At 41.4% G+C, this 19349-nt stretch overlaps 2 protein-coding genes across 2 annotated transcripts; both read right to left on the reverse strand.

Moving 5' to 3' along the window:
- Window positions 1-567: 567 nt before the first annotated feature.
- CUZD1 (CUB and zona pellucida like domains 1) lies at window positions 568-12343 on the reverse strand. The gene is made up of 9 exons (XM_087433021.1): window positions 12262-12343; window positions 9580-9730; window positions 7442-7656; window positions 5884-6034; window positions 5317-5534; window positions 4702-4874; window positions 3218-3609; window positions 2160-2428; window positions 568-924 (listed from the first exon to the last, which is right to left on the reverse strand). The coding sequence occupies exons 1-9, from the start codon at window positions 12341-12343 to the stop codon at window positions 752-754; spliced, it is 1824 nt and encodes a 607-aa protein (XP_087289147.1). The 3' UTR covers window positions 568-751.
- Window positions 12344-16374: 4031 nt separating this feature from the next.
- LOC101406232 (protein FAM24B) lies at window positions 16375-18743 on the reverse strand. Its single transcript, XM_004438901.3, has 3 exons — window positions 18563-18743; window positions 17667-17793; window positions 16375-16674 (listed from the first exon to the last, which is right to left on the reverse strand). Exons 1-3 carry the CDS (start codon window positions 18642-18644, stop codon window positions 16485-16487), a joined length of 399 nt encoding a protein of 132 aa, XP_004438958.2. The 5' UTR covers window positions 18645-18743; the 3' UTR covers window positions 16375-16484.
- Between the last annotated feature and the right edge of the window lie 606 nt (window positions 18744-19349).

The raw sequence follows: 19349 nt of genomic DNA on the forward strand, positions 1-19349 counted from the left end.
TACTGTTCATCTAAGATAAAGAATTTGATGTGATGTGTGGCACGTGTCAAATGAGTTCACACTGGGGTCTTTAACAATATTTCCTCAGCCACAGTAGCTAGGAAAGTGTAAATCAGAACTGACTAATCCTTGTTAGGACTATTACTTTTGGCTTGTTTGAATGGTAAGTGGGAGGAGAAATGTTATTTATCTCATTAACCCAGAAACTACACAGAAGTCTCTCCTTTTATAGTCAGGGTCCTCTTTCCAAAGCCCTTTTCTGAGATGTTGAAGGTGTGAAATGCTGAGACTCTGCGTTAAAGCAGTAAGGCATATGAATCAAGGAGATTTCAGTTCCCTCTGTCACAATTTAGTTTCAGAAATTATAACTATTGTTTATGTTTCAAAGGGCAGCATATTTCCATCTAGAAAATGAATACATCTAATGCTGAAGACTGCTTTTCTTAAGTAAAAATAACCTTTTACTTTTAACCTAATGTTTACTTAAAATGTTTTGTGTGTATGAAAAAGGATGTTTTTAATTCATTTAATATTTTGGTGGCTTTAGTTGTTTAACATGAGAGCTAACTTACGTAATGTCTGTTCATTTCAGTTGTCCTGCAAGGAAACACACTCTGACCACAATGACATGAGGACCTGTACATCACTTTGATGTGATGCTCCCTACTTTATTCAAAATGCATATAGCCATTAGGTGGCATTCCTCCGGCACTCAGGAGAAACGTGTCTCACTTAAGGCTGAACCCTTAATTTAATAGTTCCTCAGCTTCTGGTATTTGTAGTCTGTTCTCTGATGCACAAAATGCCTTGCTATGACTGTAGCCACAATCACAACATTCAGAGCAAGGACCATGAATGAACATAGATACAGGCTGTTGAAAGGTTGATTCTGAGTTTCTTCTTGATGTATTTGATACCGAAGTCCTATAAATGGAAACAAGATAAAAATCATTTAAAGAAAAGTATTACTTGGCATTAGAAAATTGCATAAATTTATATCTCTACGTGACCTATGAATCTTATATATCAATGACTGTATAATATATAATGCCAACACAACATACAGGAACTGTTACCAAATATTTGATTTAGCTTATGTTTATATTTAATTTCAAAGACAAGATACCCTTACATTTGTTTGCTTAAATAGTCAACTTAATTTGGTTCCCTGACATAAGGTGGAAAAACTTGTGAAATTCAAGCATAATAGTCAAATGGAAATGCAGGTTCATTTATTAATGGTCTCTATTTCCCATAGTTGCAAAATATATTTGATTAATAGAGCAAAAAAGTAGTTTCTTCTCTTGAAATAGGAAAAGGATACTTTTCTAATATGTGTGATACTTCTATAATAACTTTCATTCACGAATTTTCAACTAATTTCAAACTAATATCCATAGATGCAGTCTTTTTAGTGAGTGTGTTTATAAAATTAATGAATTTAATTTTTGTTTGTTTGTGCTCTTTTGTTTTTGTCATAGAAATATTTTGCTACAAATGAAAATCAAACTCCTTCATAGTTCGTTCAAATAATAATATAGAGATCATACAATTCTTTTTATGCCAGAATCATTTTCTCATAAGATAAATTCTGGCTTATCCTAAACCATTTAATTATGGATTATCCTTGAGTATTTACTATTGCCTCTTTCCCACACAACCTGGCAGAGCTCAGGTTTCAATCCTTTAAAAAGAAGCAGGGCTGTCTTGAAAATATATTTTTTCTGTTTTAAAAAAATAGCTTTTTTCCAAATAGGTGATTGTGTGGGATGCTGGTTCATCTTATTTTACTCATTTAGGAGTTAAAATACATTATTTTTGACTCAGTTATCTGCCATGGTGCCTATAATAAGGAGTTAGGAAGCTAAGGAAACTGTTGTTTATAGAAATGACAACATTATATTTATATTTATACTCAAAAGCCATGTGAATAATGGTGAATTATCAGAGTATAATGTGCTTAAACTGTACGTGGTTTACATATTATCAACTAAGAGAAATAAAAATTAATCTTGCATGCCTAAAACTCATGACTTATTTAGAGCTTTGTTAAAACTATCATAAATCTATAAACTGTACACGCTGAAGAAGGACTACATTTGAGCAGCATTTTATGAGCCATAAGGTGTTCTTATATATTGAAATAGCTTTTTTCTTACCTGAATTTCCACTTGCACTTCGATCCCTTTTCAGACGAATGGGTCCTACGATGGAATTAGCCTTCCATTTGTATGAAGAAATGTCTCGCTTCCTTCTAGAGACACAGCCTTGTTGGCAGCGAGACTGTTGGTCGCTACTATCACATATCAAAACCTCACACTGTAGATACACGGAGCTCAGAGTTCTCAAAAATTTAAAGGCATTAAACTGGAATCTTGCATAGTGTCTAGATAAGGGATATACCTCACAAGTCTCATCTCGAGTACATCTGGAACAGAATTTATGATACATTTAGAAATTTACGGAAGTTCAGTCTTTTCAATAGCAAAAAGAGATGATACAAAGTTTTCTTTGAACTGTCTAATTTGTGGATCCAAAAATCTCTCTAGAAACACAATGTCTTGAGCTTAGACTACAGTGAGCTAAGACTATAGATCTGATTCTTGGGTGAGATAAAGTTTTCTCCAGCTCTAAAATTCCTAGACCATATGAATAAATTAGAAAATCAATTCTGATATATCAGAATCAAACACCTTACTTTACATACTTGCTGTGAATGTGTCACTAGGGTGGATGTAGTTAAAGTCCATCAGCTTATAGAAAAAAAGGAAACCTTTCATTTCAAAAAGGAACTTTCTCTTTTCTTTCCTAAAGAATGCCACATATACTTTACTGACTACGTTATGTTTATGTTCTAAAGCTGGAACGCAAGAAATAATCTTCTAGGTTTCTGTTGAAAATAACCAAAATGTGAAAAAAGCAAAAAGAAAATAAAGCCTTCTTGACAAAAATAAATTTGTTTCTACGAGAAAATATTTTGTAAATGCACTTAAAATTGTAGTGGATATGGATTGTAGCTATAGAAATGTTTTAACTGAAATTATTTGTAACTAGTACACAATAACCGTTTTATAAAATGATTAAAATAAATTTATTAAACTCCATAGTAGTACTATAAAAATTATATATATTTTAATTATATATGCACACACATAAAATATTACTTCATTAAAGTCAATATCAATCCTCAGAAAGAATATCAACCATCAGTACATACCCATTCTTGACCAGGTCATAGGTTGGAGATGCAAAGTCAGACGTGGGAGAGGTGATACAGGTATCAAGAAACACCACCAAATTTGGATCTGAGGTGTGTAGACTGACTTGAACAAAAAGAGTTTGGTTCAAATCCACATAGTATGGTGACTCCAGTATAGGCTTTTCAAATGAATTGGATTCATAAAGAGCCATGCTTGTGTTATATCTGCCCAGCACATTTTGATTTTGTATTATGTCATCTTCTGTTATGTACATTATCTCCACAGTAGAATTATATTCCATTTCACACTTCACAACAATCTGGAGATGTTTCTTACGGGTGATCAATTCAGAAGTTAGGGATGGAATAGAGGTGATTCTATTCGTGTAAGTAATTGAAGGACCTTCTACCTGCAGAGCAAGATGGAATTCAAATGTTGTATTTTAAGCCCAGCAATATTTTCTAGCATAGATGTGAATAACATTTGCAGGCAGAGACACAAGTTTCTTAAATCACAAGTAACAGCTTTCATGTCAGAATACTATAAACCTTAAATGTGTTTTATTTAAGAAACACATTATGGGTAGCAAGGAAAATGTGAGATGAGAGATTCAGTTTGGATTAGAAAGACTTGAAGATAAACTTGGACAGAATTTTTTTCAGTTACATTAAAAACAACTTTGAATGCAATTTTCTAGCCCTATAAAGTCTTGAGACTCTATACCATATAGCCTTCCATAAGTAGCACTAAGGTAGTATGGCTAACTGGGCGGTTTCCGAAGTGCACACAGACAGAGGTCCTGCAGTAGGTTCTCCCCAGGCTGCCTTGCCTAGGGATTCACAAGGTAATAGCCAGGTGTTCATTTTGGGCAAAAAAATAATGATTTCCTTCTATCCTTATTGATTTCCTTCTATCCTAAAGAATGGAGTGTAGCCTCCATTCTTTTCAATTAGGTGGTTGTTTAACGATCTGATTGAAAAATTTAGGGTATGTACTCTCAAGGACCCCGCAGGCTGAAAATGTTTGAGATGTTGAATTGAAGTTCTAGAAAATGTAAAACAAATCACAAACTTATGTCCTTCATGTTTAAAATAAGGATAATGTTTTTACCTTCTGTCTTTACAGGGGAAAGAAGAAGATCATAAAAATGCAGCTAGATTTTTGCTAAATATGAAATGTAAACATTTTCTATACAAGAATTACTGGTAGGCTGTTAAACCCACAGCATATAGATGTTCAAACTCTCTCCAGTGAATTTTCAGAGTTCTTTACCTTTTAGAAAAGATAACCACCCTCTAGTTACCCTGAAAATGAATGCATTAATTTGGCATTTGTGTATAAATGAGTGTGTGCAATTATATGTCCACATATGTCTACCAAGTGTTAAGCCACTAAGATCTGGGAGTTGTACGTTAAAGCAGCCAGCAAGTATTACAGTGTCAGCATTACCCAACATGCTTTTGGCATTCGACAAAACCAAGCTATTGGTGTTTCACTTTACCTTTTTGATTGTACCACATCCATCAAGAGGGATAGAAAAATCCACCACATTTGATACTTTTGGTCTGCAAGTTGGGTCATTTAGTTGTAAGTTACTCTCATTGTATTTAAGTGATTCCAGGTAGGATTTATTTATAATAACTCTCATCCTGTCAGAGGAGCAAGTTAAAGATGCTGTCCAAAGAAAAAAAAATATGATCATGTTTATGTCAGCTAGGAACTTTGAATTTTGAAAAGTTATGTGTACAGAAGAATATATAAAAACTCAAAACCCGTTTTGCCCGAAACCATAATCAGAACTCTGAGATAACAGAGCGGTTGATCTGCCTTTTACAATGTTCACTGTGTGACCTTGTTTGTGGCTAGAATCTGTAAATCAAATATTTTTAATTGTGTCTTTGCAGAAGGCATCAAGGGAAACAGCCCATATTTTCTGCAGAAATCTTTTTCAGGTTAATAAAATCATTAATTTCCTCTTGTATTAAGCAATGCACACAACTAATTCTCAAAGTATCAAATAGGGATAGCCAGAGACAGCTAAGAATCAAGGAGCATTTTCCATGTACACAATCTTCAGAGATCTCAAAATAGCTAAGGAATGTAAAATATGACTTACTAGTGTTGACATTTTCCATATAAATCGAAGTGTAGGAAGCAGAAAAGCCCCGGTAGGAGTTGGCGTAATCCGTAGACAGCACGACAGTCAACGAGTCTGATGAGGATTCGAAGGTGGGCTTCACAAGGCCACACACTTGTGCAATCAGGCCAGAGGTGGTGGAGGAGCCGTCATAGACAGCAACAAAATCAAATCTGCAGTGCTCGTCCACTTCTAGGCTAGAGATGCAGGGCTTCTGGTAGAAAAGCTTTTCAAACCAATTCAATTCTATTTTCTATAACCCAACAATCCCATTCTTAAGTGATTAAGGGTTTTTCCTTACAGTGCTATCTATCTCAGGTTTATGATGACAAACCTGGGGCTTTATCAATCCCTGACATGACATCAGAATGTTCAGAAAAATCGACAACTTAGTTCAATGCAATAGTATTAGTGCTTTCTTTATAAATAAATTCTTTGAAAAGAATTGAGGGGGTTCATGTGATAATTCCTCTTCCCCAGGACCCCCATGTGCTAGGTGGGCTCACTGCATTTTTTCCAACAGGAGAAATGGACCACAATACTTACAAAATCTCTTTGAAGTTTAATTTTATCTTGTAACCTTTCTCCACTTGAATGTGCCACACACAATAGGCCAGCTCAGGATGTGGTTTTGGGTAATTGGGGCTGGTGAAGGAACCTTCCAATGTGTCCAGATAACCCCCACAGTTCGGAATAGCTGAAAGGGATGAGGGTGACAAAGAGTGTAAATCAAGATAAAGGCTTCTTTTAATTTCTGTGTTGTGGAAGAAGCTTAGTAAGTCTCCCCTGAGTTTTATTCCATCTCCATCTTTTGAACTGGCAGCATACCGAGGTTTTCATCCTTCTCTATCACTGGATTTTCTGCCCATTGGTGCAGGGCAGAGAGTGAATCTTTATACTGCTGCCAAATGGATAATATTAAAGTCTTGCTATAAGATCCATCCCAGCTGTAGAGACCCTCCATTACCTGGACTGAGCCATAGAAAGAAAAGTCACACTCTGAGAACTAGCATTGAGGGCTCTTCCCCACTTAGCCCCAGCCTAGCTTTCCAGCCTCATCAGCTACTACCATGTGACCTGCTATTCCAGCCTGTCCTTTTCTTCCTGTGTCTCCTTGGACTGTTGGTTCCAGCTGACATGAGTCCTCCTCCACTGATTCCCACCTCTCCCTACTCTAGTCACTCTATTGTTCAAACTCACCTCAAATGCAGCCTTCATGAGTTTGGCCCCATCCTTGGTCCCTCCCTTCCCCAGTAGGTAAGCAAGCAACTGGACAAATGTAGCATGAAGAAACAACACTGAAGGCTCTTTTTAGGGGGAGGTAAAATGGTTTAGATTGGCTAAAGCCGAGGCTACATGTCAGGTAGTGGCTATAGATCAGGCTTGAAGGGGTGCCCTGGGTCTGGCTTGGGAAAACCTTGACTGCTGCACTCCACAGATTTGTTAGCACCAAGGAATCAGTGGTTTAAGCAGGAGAGTGATATGATCAGCTCTGGGTCTCGGAAAGCAAACCAGAGTGGAGCTTTACTCGTGAACTCACAGAATTTCTTGGCATTCTGCTTTGGGCTGGAATGGAATTTAGGTGCTGTGAATACAGAACCATGTAATTGTAACTGTTGACTGTCTGATAGTCTTAGATTCGGATGTGAGGTCAGAGATTCTCAGCATGTGTTCCCCTAATGAATCAGACCAGATGGAGGAGTGATCCCTGAACAGGCATTTCAAAAGATCTCAGAGTTATTACTAAACAGGCTGAGCTTTGAGAGTCTGCCTTGGTGTCTAACACAGTACACCTCAACAGGTAGTCATCTGATCAGCCCCATCCCTCTGCTTCACCTGGGAGCTGGTTAGAAAGGCATACTCATGGGCTCCACCCCAGAACCAATGAATCAGAATCTCTGTGGTGGGGCCCAGAAATCTGTGATTCCATAAGCTTTCCAGGTGATTCTTATGCACACAAGTTAGAGAACCACTGCTCTCACAAGTAGAGAAGTCTCTGAGGGAATAGACTCAGACTCAAGGTTACAACAACCCAGGCAGGAGAGTGTGTAACCTTTTGTGCTTGCAGGTGGCGTGTGCATACAATGTGTAAATGAGAACTTACAGGTGTCAGAAGAGAAGTAGTAGTAGAAAATGAAAACACTTCTTTGAATTCTTGCAGCGTCGGTGACTATTTGAACCGTCAATGTATCGAATGATGATTCAAATACAGGAACGTAGTCATTTTTACTGCAGACTTTCCCTAGCAGAGACCCCTTAGTAGAGTTCCCATCAAAAACTTTAATGTTTTCACTTTCACAACGTCCATCTGGATCAAGCCTGTGAACAGAACACACCTGTGGTTAGAGACGAGCCTCCAGCAAAGGGGGTTTTGCAGAGTTTGTTGACATTGGCATCCCACTTTACAAAACAGTGGCACATCTGTGTTCATCTCAACCACTCCAAGACCAACCCCCCCCACCTCCCCCAACATCAAACCATATACTAGCAGTCTTAAATGACTCAGGGAACTGAACTGTTTTGCCGACATCTTACAACAAGTAAGTGAGGAAGATGGGGCTGGAACCCATCTTCTCCCTGCTTCCATCTCTCCTGTTCCCCAAACCCATGTGACTGTTTGGTGTGGGAACTTCTTATTTAGAACGGATCCCCTTTGACAGTTGAAATCCAAGCCTGTGGAAAGGTGAAGCAATTCTTCTTCCATGGCCACCTCTCTCAAGATAAAGCTCTTTGGCATCTTCCTAGTTGCCCCTTCCTTTCCTCACATCACACTTCCTCATTCTTAAGGACAGTCTCATGCCCTGCATTGGACAGGGCAGCCCAGGATTATTGTTTTCTGCCGATTCTGACATTGTCTCTCCAAATGCTCCAGAGGACGTATTTCCAAGATGACTTAGAGGAAAAAACACAAGGGAAGACAAACCTGAATTCTCCTTCCATCTTAGTCACTTCCTGCTGTGTACTTTGGATGAGTGATTTTACTTTTCTTGATTTCAGTTTTCTGGTCTGTAAAGTGGGGATATTACAGCCTACTTCATACTATGCCATGAGGTTTATAACATTCTGCACTTGAAGCACCTGGCATAGGCCTGGCACACAGGAGGTGTCCAGTAAACGTGAAATGTTAATTTCCTCTTCCCTCACTCTTCCCATGCTCTGTTCTCTCCTCTCCTCTGTTCTTACACAGCAAGAATAGTGTATATGTTTCTTAATAGCCCTACCATTCCAGGAAATTTAGACATCCCCCTTCTCTCTTGTTTCTCTGAGGGAAATCAATTCCAACTTCAGTGGTCTAGGGCCATGACTCTCATAGTGTGGCACCTCTACCAGTAGCATCAGAAACACCTGGGAACTCATTACCTATGTAAATTCTCAGGCCCAACCTACCCCATCTGATTCAGAGAATCTGGGGCTGGGGCCCAGCAACCTTGCTTTTAAAAAACCCTCCAGGCGTTGCTGCTACTCTCTCCAGTTTTAGAACCACGGGGATAGGGTAAGAGCACAGGCTCTGAGCCAGGTTGCTTGGATTCAATTCTTCTCCCACTTTTATTAGTGTGTGACTTTGGGCATGTTAAGTGACTTCTCCGGACTTTCTTATCCATTGAATGAGGATTAGATTGCATCTACCCCAGAGGGCTGTTGAGAGAATGAACTGGGCTGTTCTCATGAAGCCCTGAGAGAATCTTATACTGCGACGTCCTGTTCTCACCTTGCCTCATTCTGCCATCACCTGGGCACTTATAAAAAATTCTTGTGAGTGTATATTTATGTCAAACTACAAAGTTTAAAATAAAAAAAAAAAAAAACACTGATGCCTGGGTCCCACCCCAGGATTTTGAGCTAATTATATGGGGTACAGCCTGGGAATCTGAGTTTGCGAAAGCTCCCCTGTTTCTTCTAAAGCACAGCAAAGTTTGGAACCATGAGTTTAGTGTTTTAGCACCTATAATCTGAAACTAGACAGTCTGGGTACTAACTCTGGTCATTCTACTTACTAGCTGTATGACCTCAGACAAGTTCTCAACCTCCCTGTGCCTCTAGTATTTGTACTGACCTCGCAGGACTTCTGTGACGAGCGCCAGGAGCACAGTCATCAGTCAGTGACTTTCAGCCATTATCATCATCACCGTGGTCATGGGGGTTACCACTACCTCTAGGAGCAGCTGACTTCTTTCCACAGACGCTCCCTAGTGTGGCCAAAGAGTTCGACTACCATCATTAGGAACGGAAGCCTCTACTTACTGCAAGCTCGAAAAGATGATTCTGATGCTTTTGTTTTCTGGTCTTTCTAGTGTCCAGGTGCAGTCCTCACTGGGATTGAGCTGTACGATCAGGGCTCTGTGGGTCTCTGCCACGTTGGAGCCCCCCAGGCTGGCACTGCAGCTTGATGTGCCTGGTGGAGACCACAGTTGGCACTGAGGAAAGTCGGCAGCCCCTGCCCTCCTCCTCCAGGGATTGGGAATCTACCTCCCACGTGTAATATCCATACAGGTAAGTGTGACACGCAGGTAAGTGTGAGTGGTATTTAGCTCACTCCAAAGTAAGCCACCAGCAATTGATTTCTCCTTCTTAGAGCCCTTGGGGAGAAAGTACAATTTACGATTTCTCTACATATGGTACATAAAAGAGTAAACAACATATTCAGGCCTGAAGAAAGATGGTTTTAAAAAGAGGCTTTAGGGGCCGGCCCCGTGGCTTAGTGGTTAAGTGCGCGCTCTGCTGCTGGCGGCCCGGGCTCGGATCTCAGGCGCACACTGATGCACCGCGTCTCCGGCCATGCTGAGGCGGCGTCCCACGTACAGCGGCTGGAGGGATATGCAGCTATGACATGCAACTATCTACTGGGGCTTTGGGGGAAAAATAAATAAATAAATAAAAATTATAAAAAAAATAAAAATAAAAAAATAAAAACTAAAAAGAAGCTTTATATCTAGAATATATAAAGAACTCTTATGACTCAATAATTAAAAGACAAATAACCCAATTAAAAATGGACAAAGGACCAAAATAGACATTTCTCCAAAGAAGACATAAATGGCTAATAAACACATGAAGAGATACTCAACATCATTAGTCATCAGGGGAATGCAAATCAAAACCACAATGAGATACCACTTCACACCAATTAGGATGTGGAACAAAAACTAGAATCAAAAACAGAAAATAACAAGCATTATCAAGGATGTGGAGAAATTGGAACCCTCCTACACTGCTCATGGGAATGTAAAATGGGACAGCTTCTGGGAAAACAGTCTGGCAATTCCTCAAAAGATTAAACATAGAGTTACCATAACCCAGAAATTCCTCTTCTAGGCATATCCCCAAAAGAAATGAAAACATATCTCCACACAAAAACTTGTACACTAACGTCCATAGCAGCGCTAGTTAACCAAAAGGTGGAAACAACCCAAATGTCTATCAACTGATGAATAAATAAATAAAATACGGTATATCCATATAATGGAATATTATTCAGCAACAAAAAGGAATGACGTACAATACATGGTACAGCATAGATGAACCTTGGAAACATTATGCTGAGTGAAAGACCACATATGGTATGATTTCATTTATATGAAATGTCCAGAATAGGTAAATCTATAGAGACAGAAAGTAGATTAGTGGTTGCCTTGAGCTAGGGGCATTGAAGGAAATGGATAGTAACTGCTAATGGGTACAGAGTTTCTTTTTAGGGTGATGAAAATATTCTCAAATTAGATAGTGGTGATGGTTGCACACTGCTGTGTATACACTAAAAACCACTAAATTGTACATTTTAGAAGGGTGGATTTTATGGTATGTGAATTATGTCTCAATAAAGCTCTTACTAAAGAAGAGGAGGAGGAAGAGGAGGTGCAGCAGCAGCAGAGACTCGGATTGAATGTGAACAAAGAAATCAAATAATTCATAATGGAACCCGACTCGTGGTTAAAAACTCCACCTAGAAACAGAGCTTTTCATTTTCTTTTTTATCCGTGACTGATGAGTGGTGTCCTTATAACAATAGTCTTTTATTTATTTTTCCCTAACAATAACTATTATGTTTATTAGTAAAAAAAAATCAGAAAGCAAAGACAATTAAGGAAAATTATAATCCCATCCACCCAGAAACAATCATCATTAAACACTTCTTGTAAACACTTCCAGACCCTTTCCTTTCCTCTTCTACTTACAGATTTTTCAAGTGCTCAAATGTATATGTTTTAAACATAAACACCATCATATTGTACAAATTTCAGGTAGTGTTTTTTCTCTTAAAATAGATCCTGGGTGCCTTTCTTATAGATCAGTCTTATTTTTAAGTTGCCGAAGAGTACTCCTTTGTATGGATTTACTATAACTTACAGGAAATGATGGAAATTTACTTTGCTTTTCTTTGTGTGAGGAAGATCAGCCCTGAGCTAACATCTGACAATCCTCTTCTTTTTGCTGAGGAAGACTGGCCTTGAGCTAACATCTGTGCCCATCTTCCTCTATTTTATATGGGACGCCGCCACAGCATGGCTTGACAAACGGTGCATCGGTGCACGCCCAGGATCCAAACCGGCGAACCCCAGGCCGCCGCAGCAGAGTGCACGCACTTAACCGCTTGCGCCACTGGGCCGGCCCCCTACTTTGCCTTTTATAATTGTGTAAATGCATAGTACATACACCTTTGTGTACTTTTATGATCATTTCCTAAATGTTAATTCTTAGTAGTGAAATTACGTGGTAAAATTCTTTGTGCTTTTATGTTTTGTGTACATTGTCCTATGGGCCTGAAGAAACTTAGTACTGATTCAAAATCCCATCAAGAACATATGAGTAAATATTTTCTGTCTTATGGCCAATGGCAAATATTAAAACTTTAAAAACCTTTGGCAGAGTCCTCTTGAAAGGAGGTCTCCTCTATTTTGATTGTAAAACCTGGTTCAATTTTCTTACCTTCAGGCTCAGTCGAATTCAACTCGGCCAGAAACGGCACAATGAGAAGGGCCAAAGGGATGAGCCTTCGCACAGCCTCCATCTTTGTGAGGGGCGGGTCAGCCTAAACGGCTAGCAGGCTTTATACTTCTCTGTGTTTCATAACTATCTGGTTTCATAAGCTTCCTGGCGACCTCCAGGGAAAAGTGTCAGTTGGACCATGCAAGCAGTAGATTTATGTGAGAATGTAGCAGCTGTGTGACTGGTTTATCATCAGCAATTCCCAACAGTGTTTGCTCTCCTCAACTGATTCCTGGAAGGTTTGCAGAGAGTACCCAGCTAAAGCTTGTCACGGGGGATCTCCAACACCTGGCACACAGTAGTAGGCACTGAGTAATTCCTCGTGGCACTGACTTGGAGTTGAGCCTTTGCCCTGTTCATTTGTTCAGATCATGAAGCGGCTAACACCACTGACATCTTAAGCTTCACTGATCTTTTCCAAAAATTAAAGCCTTTAGGGGTCCAAAGGATCAGCTCAGGGGTAGAGGGCACCTGGGCAAACCCTGGGTCTGACGCCTGCCAGGATGCTGACACTGAGGCAGGTGGAGCGGTACAGGGTGGGGAGGAAAGAGAAAGTGGAGGTCCAGGTTCAGTTGCCAAGAATTTCAAACCATTATGTCCAGAGAGCCTGAAGCAGGTGAATTAAACTCCCTTAGGCACTACATTTTACAGATGACAGAAAGGAGGCCCGGTGTCCAAGGTGAGACCTGTGCTGCAGAGGCAAGGCCAGCACCTGTGACACCAGGAAGTTGTGCTCACGAGGAGCTGCCCTCTTTTCACTCATTCATTCATTCCACAAATATTCATTAGCTCCTGTTCTAGGGCCTGGAGATACAGAATTGAACATGAGAACCCAGTCCTTGCCCTTGCAGAGCTTATTATCTAAGTGGGAGAAACAGACAACAAACAAGCAAAAATAAATTACAAATAGTGAGAGATGCTATAAACATAATAAAACAAGGCGATGGGATAGAGACTGACTACTTGGGAGGGAATGCACTATTAGCGTGTAAAGAAAGGCATCTTGGGAAGATGAAATTTGAGCAAACACAGAGAGGCATTCGTGTGTGATCTGGGCTTGGAGGATGCATTGTAGGCAAAAGAATGGTCAAGTGCAAAGGCCCTGAGGCAGGAACCAGCTGGGCACGTCTGCAAAATAAGGGAAGGCAGGCCAGTGTGGCGGATGTGAGTGAAGGGGAGGGAGGTAGGAGGTGAGGATGGAAAGGAGGGGCAGGTAATGGTCAAACAGTGAAGGCCCGCAGGCCAGGTGAGGAGTTTGGATTTTATTCTAAGTTCAACTGGAACTTTTTGAACAGAAAAATGATGACTAATTTTTAAAGAATCTTCCCAGGAGCTCTGTAGAGGTAAAGGTAGATATAGACTGGATCTTCTAGACTGAAAGCCTTCCTGGTTGCCCTCAACCCTTTTATGTTATTCTGACTATCCTGCAGTCCAGAAAACCTTACTTGGTTCTGGGACATTGGGGTTCCTGGGGCGGTCACAGTACTAGACTGTGACTCAGGGGGATACATTCCTAGTTATGTCCCTGGACCAGGTATTTGGCCTCACACCAGTGCTGCAGAGGCAAGGCCAGCACCTGTGACACAGGGAAGTTGTGCTCATGAGGAGCTTGGACACTCACCAAGGTACCTGGCGTAGCTTCACACAGTTCCTGTAAGCTTGGAGACTTCTGGAGCTCACAACGTACCAGGTGGGGACTGGATGTCCTAGTGTGAGAGTGAGCAAGGGGCACGCATATGTGGTGGGGACCCTTCTGATTACTAAGGGCCACTCATCCTCAGCTGTATCCACAGATTCCCCACTCCTCTCCCACCCCTTGGGGTCTCTTACTGCACCCCTCTCCCTCTCTCCTTATGGACATGATCTCCCAACTCCCTGAACCATCACCACTGACTGTGAGAGCTTCATGGTCACTCCTCTGGGAGGAGGATGAGCAGTGGGGAGGGAACCCTAGGTTAGCAGTCAGCAAAGAAATGTGGTTCAGGTCACTGGCAATTTACCAAGAGATCACAGGGTGCCAGGGCCTGTGGGGGTGGCATACTTGATCTTACTTAATCCTCGCTGTCACCTATGCAAGCTAGCACATAGCTAGTGAAAGGCAGAGTTGGATTTGAACCAAGTCTATCTGGCTCTAAAGCCCACGTGTTACACTCTGTCTACTGCCTACCAGAAGGGTGTCCTAAAGAGCTCTTGCCCCATCCTGCCTCCCTCACGGACCCTGTGATGCCTGGATGTCAGGTGCATTCCCCACTGTGGCACCACACGCCCAGCTGGGTGAGCAGTGCGGGATAGGTTGCTGAGAGACTGAAAAAAAGACCCGGAGACAGCAAACGAGGCATAGGGGTTTACTGGGGAGTTACTTACAGAGAAGGTCCACTGGCGGCTGGCTGGACAGGCAATGTGCACCCACTACCACCCCCTGAGAGAAGCTTGCTTAAGTAGGCAGAGGAACAAAGCCTGCATGCTCGCCAAGGGGGACTGTCCCTGTATGACCTGCATTCCAAAGACCAGAGGCACCCCCCAGAGGGCCTCCATGTTCTCTCAGATCATGAGGGTCTCTGTGCTAACTCTCCCACAAGAAAACAGCTGGCTTAGCCAAGCCCAGGACTGTTATCATCATGAGTGCTGGCGTGTAGCCCAGACAAGAAGCCTCAAGGACACATGATTTAAAGGGGCACCGCCGGCTAGTGCCCCTATACCCACGTATGGAACAGTCTCCGGTTGTTGAGCACTATGCCGCCCACTGGGTGGGGTTCAGAGGGGATTGGATGTGCTCTGACACGGAGCTTACTGGTGGCAAGAGAAAATCAAAGCATACATGAACACCTAAAACGAGGCCAGAGCAGTAGACGCCAGGAGAGGGAGCAAGTGCTCCAGGAACTCAAAAAGGATAGGTCACTTCCAGCTGGAATGTCTCAGAGCAGACTCTAGGGAAGAGGCAGCCTTGAATTTGCCTCCTAAAACTGTACTGGGGCTGGGAGCGCTTGGCCTCCAGGGATTTTCTCAGCCATTCCAAGGGCTGCTCTGTGAGAGCAGCTCCAGCTCCCACACCTTCTGGCAAATTTTGCCACCACTGAAGTGCTGAATAATCCTTTATCAGTCAACCCTCTGCTGAGAGGGTTGAAGTCTGCTGACACTCAGCTAGGAGGTGGCCTCTTCTGAATGCCTAGTTCTATCACCGTTCACTCCCTGCCTAGAGGTAGTAGCTGTTTTCCTCTATTCCTGTTGTCCTTTTTCAGCCCTTTTAATAGGTAACCACCTGTTACTAGTTAATTCTTTACACTAAGTACAACATGTGATGCTCACAAAGCAAGGGTTTTGTTAATGAGAAAAGGTACAAATTGTGGTTACAGATGGGGAGTCTGTGAGTAGAAGGGTCCAGAAGGCTCTTGGGAAAGAGCAGGAAAAGAAGGCAGCTGATGAGCATAAGTGGCGAGGGCATCCCACTGCCTATTGCTGAGGTCAGGAGAATCTGGGCTTTGGCATTCAGCTGGAGGTTCCTATAGCAGTTAAAGACATTGACAGCTGAGTCAGCAAAAATCAGTGTTAAAGTGACCAAGAAGGAGGAATCTCAGGTTTTCTAAATGTCCTTTTAATACAATTGAGCTCAATCCCATTGATACACATATCAGGTAACCTAAACCCAGAGATGTCCTACCTGGCTGTTCTCACTATGTCCGGGGTGCCATTCACCAGTGTTCTCTGTCATGGCACTGTAACATAACTGTCTGCAGAAGAGTAGCTGGATGAGAGTGGATGAAGCCCTCAGAAGGAGAAGAGCCAAATGAACTACTCCATCTTGGGAAGTTTAGCTGAGTCTGAAACTGGAAACACTCTAAGATCAACATATATTTTTCTTCTTGGGGTTGGGGATATGCTGGATGCTTTATTTTCTACTCTAACTCTCCTTATATTGCAATATAATATTATAAGCTAGTTGCCCCATGTCCCAGTGTGGGTAATACACAAATTTAAGTACATTTATAACTAACAACAATAAAATACTGGAGGCAGAGAAAATTATTTTTAATATTGTTTTTATTCAAAGGTACATAAATATGTTCTATAGTACATAATATAATGTAAACACTATAAAACTTGAATAATAAAACATTGTACTAAGAAAGAAATATTGCTCATGAAGATATTTGTGCCCACCCAAGTCAGAGTCCCTCATTTACGTCACAGCAGCACGGTGGCAGGGAATCAAAGTTGGCGTACAAGCTACATTCGTCACAGCATTGGAGGTAGGGACAAGACCCAGTGGCGATGGCAGTGGCTGTAGCGAGCTTGTCCTGGGTGAGCATGGCTGGATTATTTTTTAAGGCCAAACAAGCAGGTACCTTTGGGGCTCTTGAGAAAAGACATACACACACAAGCATGGGATTAGAATTTTTCTTCTCAGTCCATTTGTTACAATTGTCAGGGGTATCTGGGAAGTTTAGGGCTGGAGCTAATCAAACACATAACACCAGCCTGAAATTAAAGCTCTCTGCCCCTGTCCTAAATCCTATCCAATCCCTTCCTCTCCTAACATTGCTAGCAACATAAAAGCAGGTTACAGCAAATGAGGGAGAGGGAATTGCAAGGGTGATCACCCAGCTGATGGCGGCAGGCTCGCCAAGTGCAGAGCATGACAGAGAAGGTGCCACAGTCGGCTGTCCCCCAGATCCTGAGATTTACCTTCTAGCTCACAGGCTTAACTTCCCCAGAATGGGAACATCACTGCTTCTGACAACTAATCTCTCCCATATTTGAAGGTTCCTCTCCCCCAAATTTAATTATCTCTTATTTGATCTATACTCCCTTGTGAAGTGTCCCCCAGGATCTTCACACAGCTCGACTTCCACATAGTCCTATAGGCCCACCTCACTGTCCCCAAGGCCATGGCAATGAATGAGAGAGCACCCTGAGAGCTCCCCAACTCAGGCAAGAAGAGATCAGTTCAGCCCGTCCTGTGAGTGAACACAAGGCAGAGCCTCATACACAGCCTCCCCCGCAGTCTTCAGTCTGCAGTGCCTGGGACAGAGAGAGGGCCCAGCCAGTATCCTGATGTAACCAGCTGAGGGTAAACTCAACCAAGTCAAGTGACAGCAAAGCAGTGCTGACACACTGCTGCCAGCTGAGAACATTCTACTTATGAGCTCACAGCCCCAGGCCAGAAGGGGAAGAAGCCAAGATTCTACACTCACCTGCCTTTGCCTTTTCAAACCCGCCTGCTGTTCCTGACCTCACTCAGGGTGTGGCCACAGGCCAAGGAATGACCCTGCTCAAGCAGAGAGCCCCAGGAATCCCATTTTAGGGGGGTGGGGAGGGTGTTACTCAGTCTTACCCACATCACTCACTTCAATGCATTGGCTACTTTGAAGTAAAGACAGATGACAACACCCATCAGCACAAGCATGGCCACCAGGATACCGCCACCAATGCAGAACATAATTATAGTGTTCACTTGAGAAGACTTAGCTTTATCTAGGCAGAGAAGTGCAGGCAAGCAGTGAACGTAGCTTCCCTCCCCACACAGTCACTTAGCAACCTCAATATGTTTCCTCTAGCAGAGGAAGAATGAACCCCAAACCACAGATTTTTATGCATATAAAACACAAATGAGTCTTAGCATCCTCAATATGTTTCCTCTAGCGGAGGAGGAATGAACCCCAAACCACAGATTTTTATGCATATAAAACACAAATGAGTCTTCCCAGGGAGGCCTAGGATCCTAAGCTGGCCCAGAGATGGAGAAAAGGATTTATTTATGAATGAGACGGGACTGAAATGCAAAATCTAGAGAGAAGGAAGGAAAGAAAGTGGGAAGAATCTTTTTCTCCCTTTCATATGCAGTAATGTGAAACCATAAATAACAAGCAGGCCCACACTTGAGCAAAAGGTTTTACTACCAAACACATAGCCCTCCTGAAATATGTTCACTTTCAGTGTTAGAATTAACCCCTCACTGTACATCAGGCTAAAAATCTCCTATGGGAATGATTAAGAGAATGACTTTTTAAAAATGTTATGTTTCACAATACTGAGAATATACAAATCTATTTTGTAAGTGATATATGTTTCAGGAAGAAAAGTTTTTAATTCTCCCACTGACAATTGCCATTTTTCCTCATAAATCCTCCCAGGAAATCCAATTTGTCTGGAATAAGCAATTTGTTTAATCTAACTCCCTGAAACTGGGGAAAAGTGAGCCAGGAGAGAAGAAGAAACAATCCAAATGCCAAAGCATACTTACCATCATCTAAGTCTTCACAGCTGGTTGAATGCTGACAGTACAAAAAAATTACAATTAAAATAAACCTTACAGAAGAGTACATCTTAACAGGAATTTCTCAAACCTTTAATTTGAGAAAGAAAATTCTAATTATGCCTGTTAGGGGTAATTAAAATATAAGTTTGAAGAGCTTGCTTTTAGAAGTGCAGTCTCCACGAGAGCTGGCAGAATGGGCAGCCACTGTCAAGCTCCGACTTCTGTGCCTATTACGCGATAGGCTGTGTGACATCACCTCTTTGGACACCAACTCTCTTTCATGGAGTTCTAAATTCCATTCCATGTTCAGATATATTTTAGCATCAATGGAAATATGAATGCCCAAATATTATTTTAAATCATTTTATCTGTTTCTCCTTTTCAGGTTTTGTTTCCTTCAGAGAATCTTTTAAGGTTTGATTGTTAATCAAAAGCAAATTTGGGATTTCAATAAAATAAAAGGATAATTATGTGGGAGGCTAATATCTAAAAATACTCATATATCTAAAAGTTCAATTATAGAAGACTGGTTAGACTTTATGTTTTAGAAACAATGAAATAATATATAATTGTAGCCATTTAACAGGATTCAGACATAAATTCACTGACTTCAGAATATTATCATACTTTATGGTTAAGATAAAAAGATTTCAAAAAGTAATTTGAATAGGATATCTATTCTAAATCAGGTTTCTATGATTTCAAGGTACTCACACTCAGCAAAGCTGTTTCAATTAAGTGATGGAATTATTTTAACTACAAATGGTTATTC

This window comes from Ceratotherium simum, chromosome 6, assembly GCF_057802395.1.
Source record: "Ceratotherium simum simum isolate JZ-2026a chromosome 6, ASM5780239v1, whole genome shotgun sequence".
NCBI classification, from domain to species: Eukaryota; Metazoa; Chordata; class Mammalia; order Perissodactyla; family Rhinocerotidae; genus Ceratotherium; species Ceratotherium simum.

Bases quoted from the DNA above. Each gene is read 5' to 3' on its own strand.
- CUZD1 (XM_087433021.1), bottom strand. From the start codon at position 12,343: ATGGAGGCTGTGCGAAGGCTCATCCCTTTGGCCCTTCTCATTGTGCCG. The intron at 6,035-7,441 runs GTAAGTTCTCAT...CATCCCTTTCAG, and splicing joins CTACTTCTCTTCTGACACCT to CTATTCCGAACTGTGGGGGT. The intron at 2,429-3,217 runs GTATGTACTGAT...ATTCTGTTCCAG, and splicing joins TATGACCTGGTCAAGAATGG to ATGTACTCGAGATGAGACTT.
- LOC101406232 (XM_004438901.3), bottom strand. From the start codon at position 18,644: ATGTACTCTTCTGTAAGGTTTATTTTAATTGTAATTTTTTTGTACTGT. The intron at 17,794-18,562 runs GTAAGTATGCTT...TTCTCTGCCTAG, and splicing joins CTGTGAAGACTTAGATGATG to ATAAAGCTAAGTCTTCTCAA. The intron at 16,675-17,666 runs GTGAGTGATGTG...TCTTTTCTCAAG, and splicing joins AAAGTAGCCAATGCATTGAA to AGCCCCAAAGGTACCTGCTT.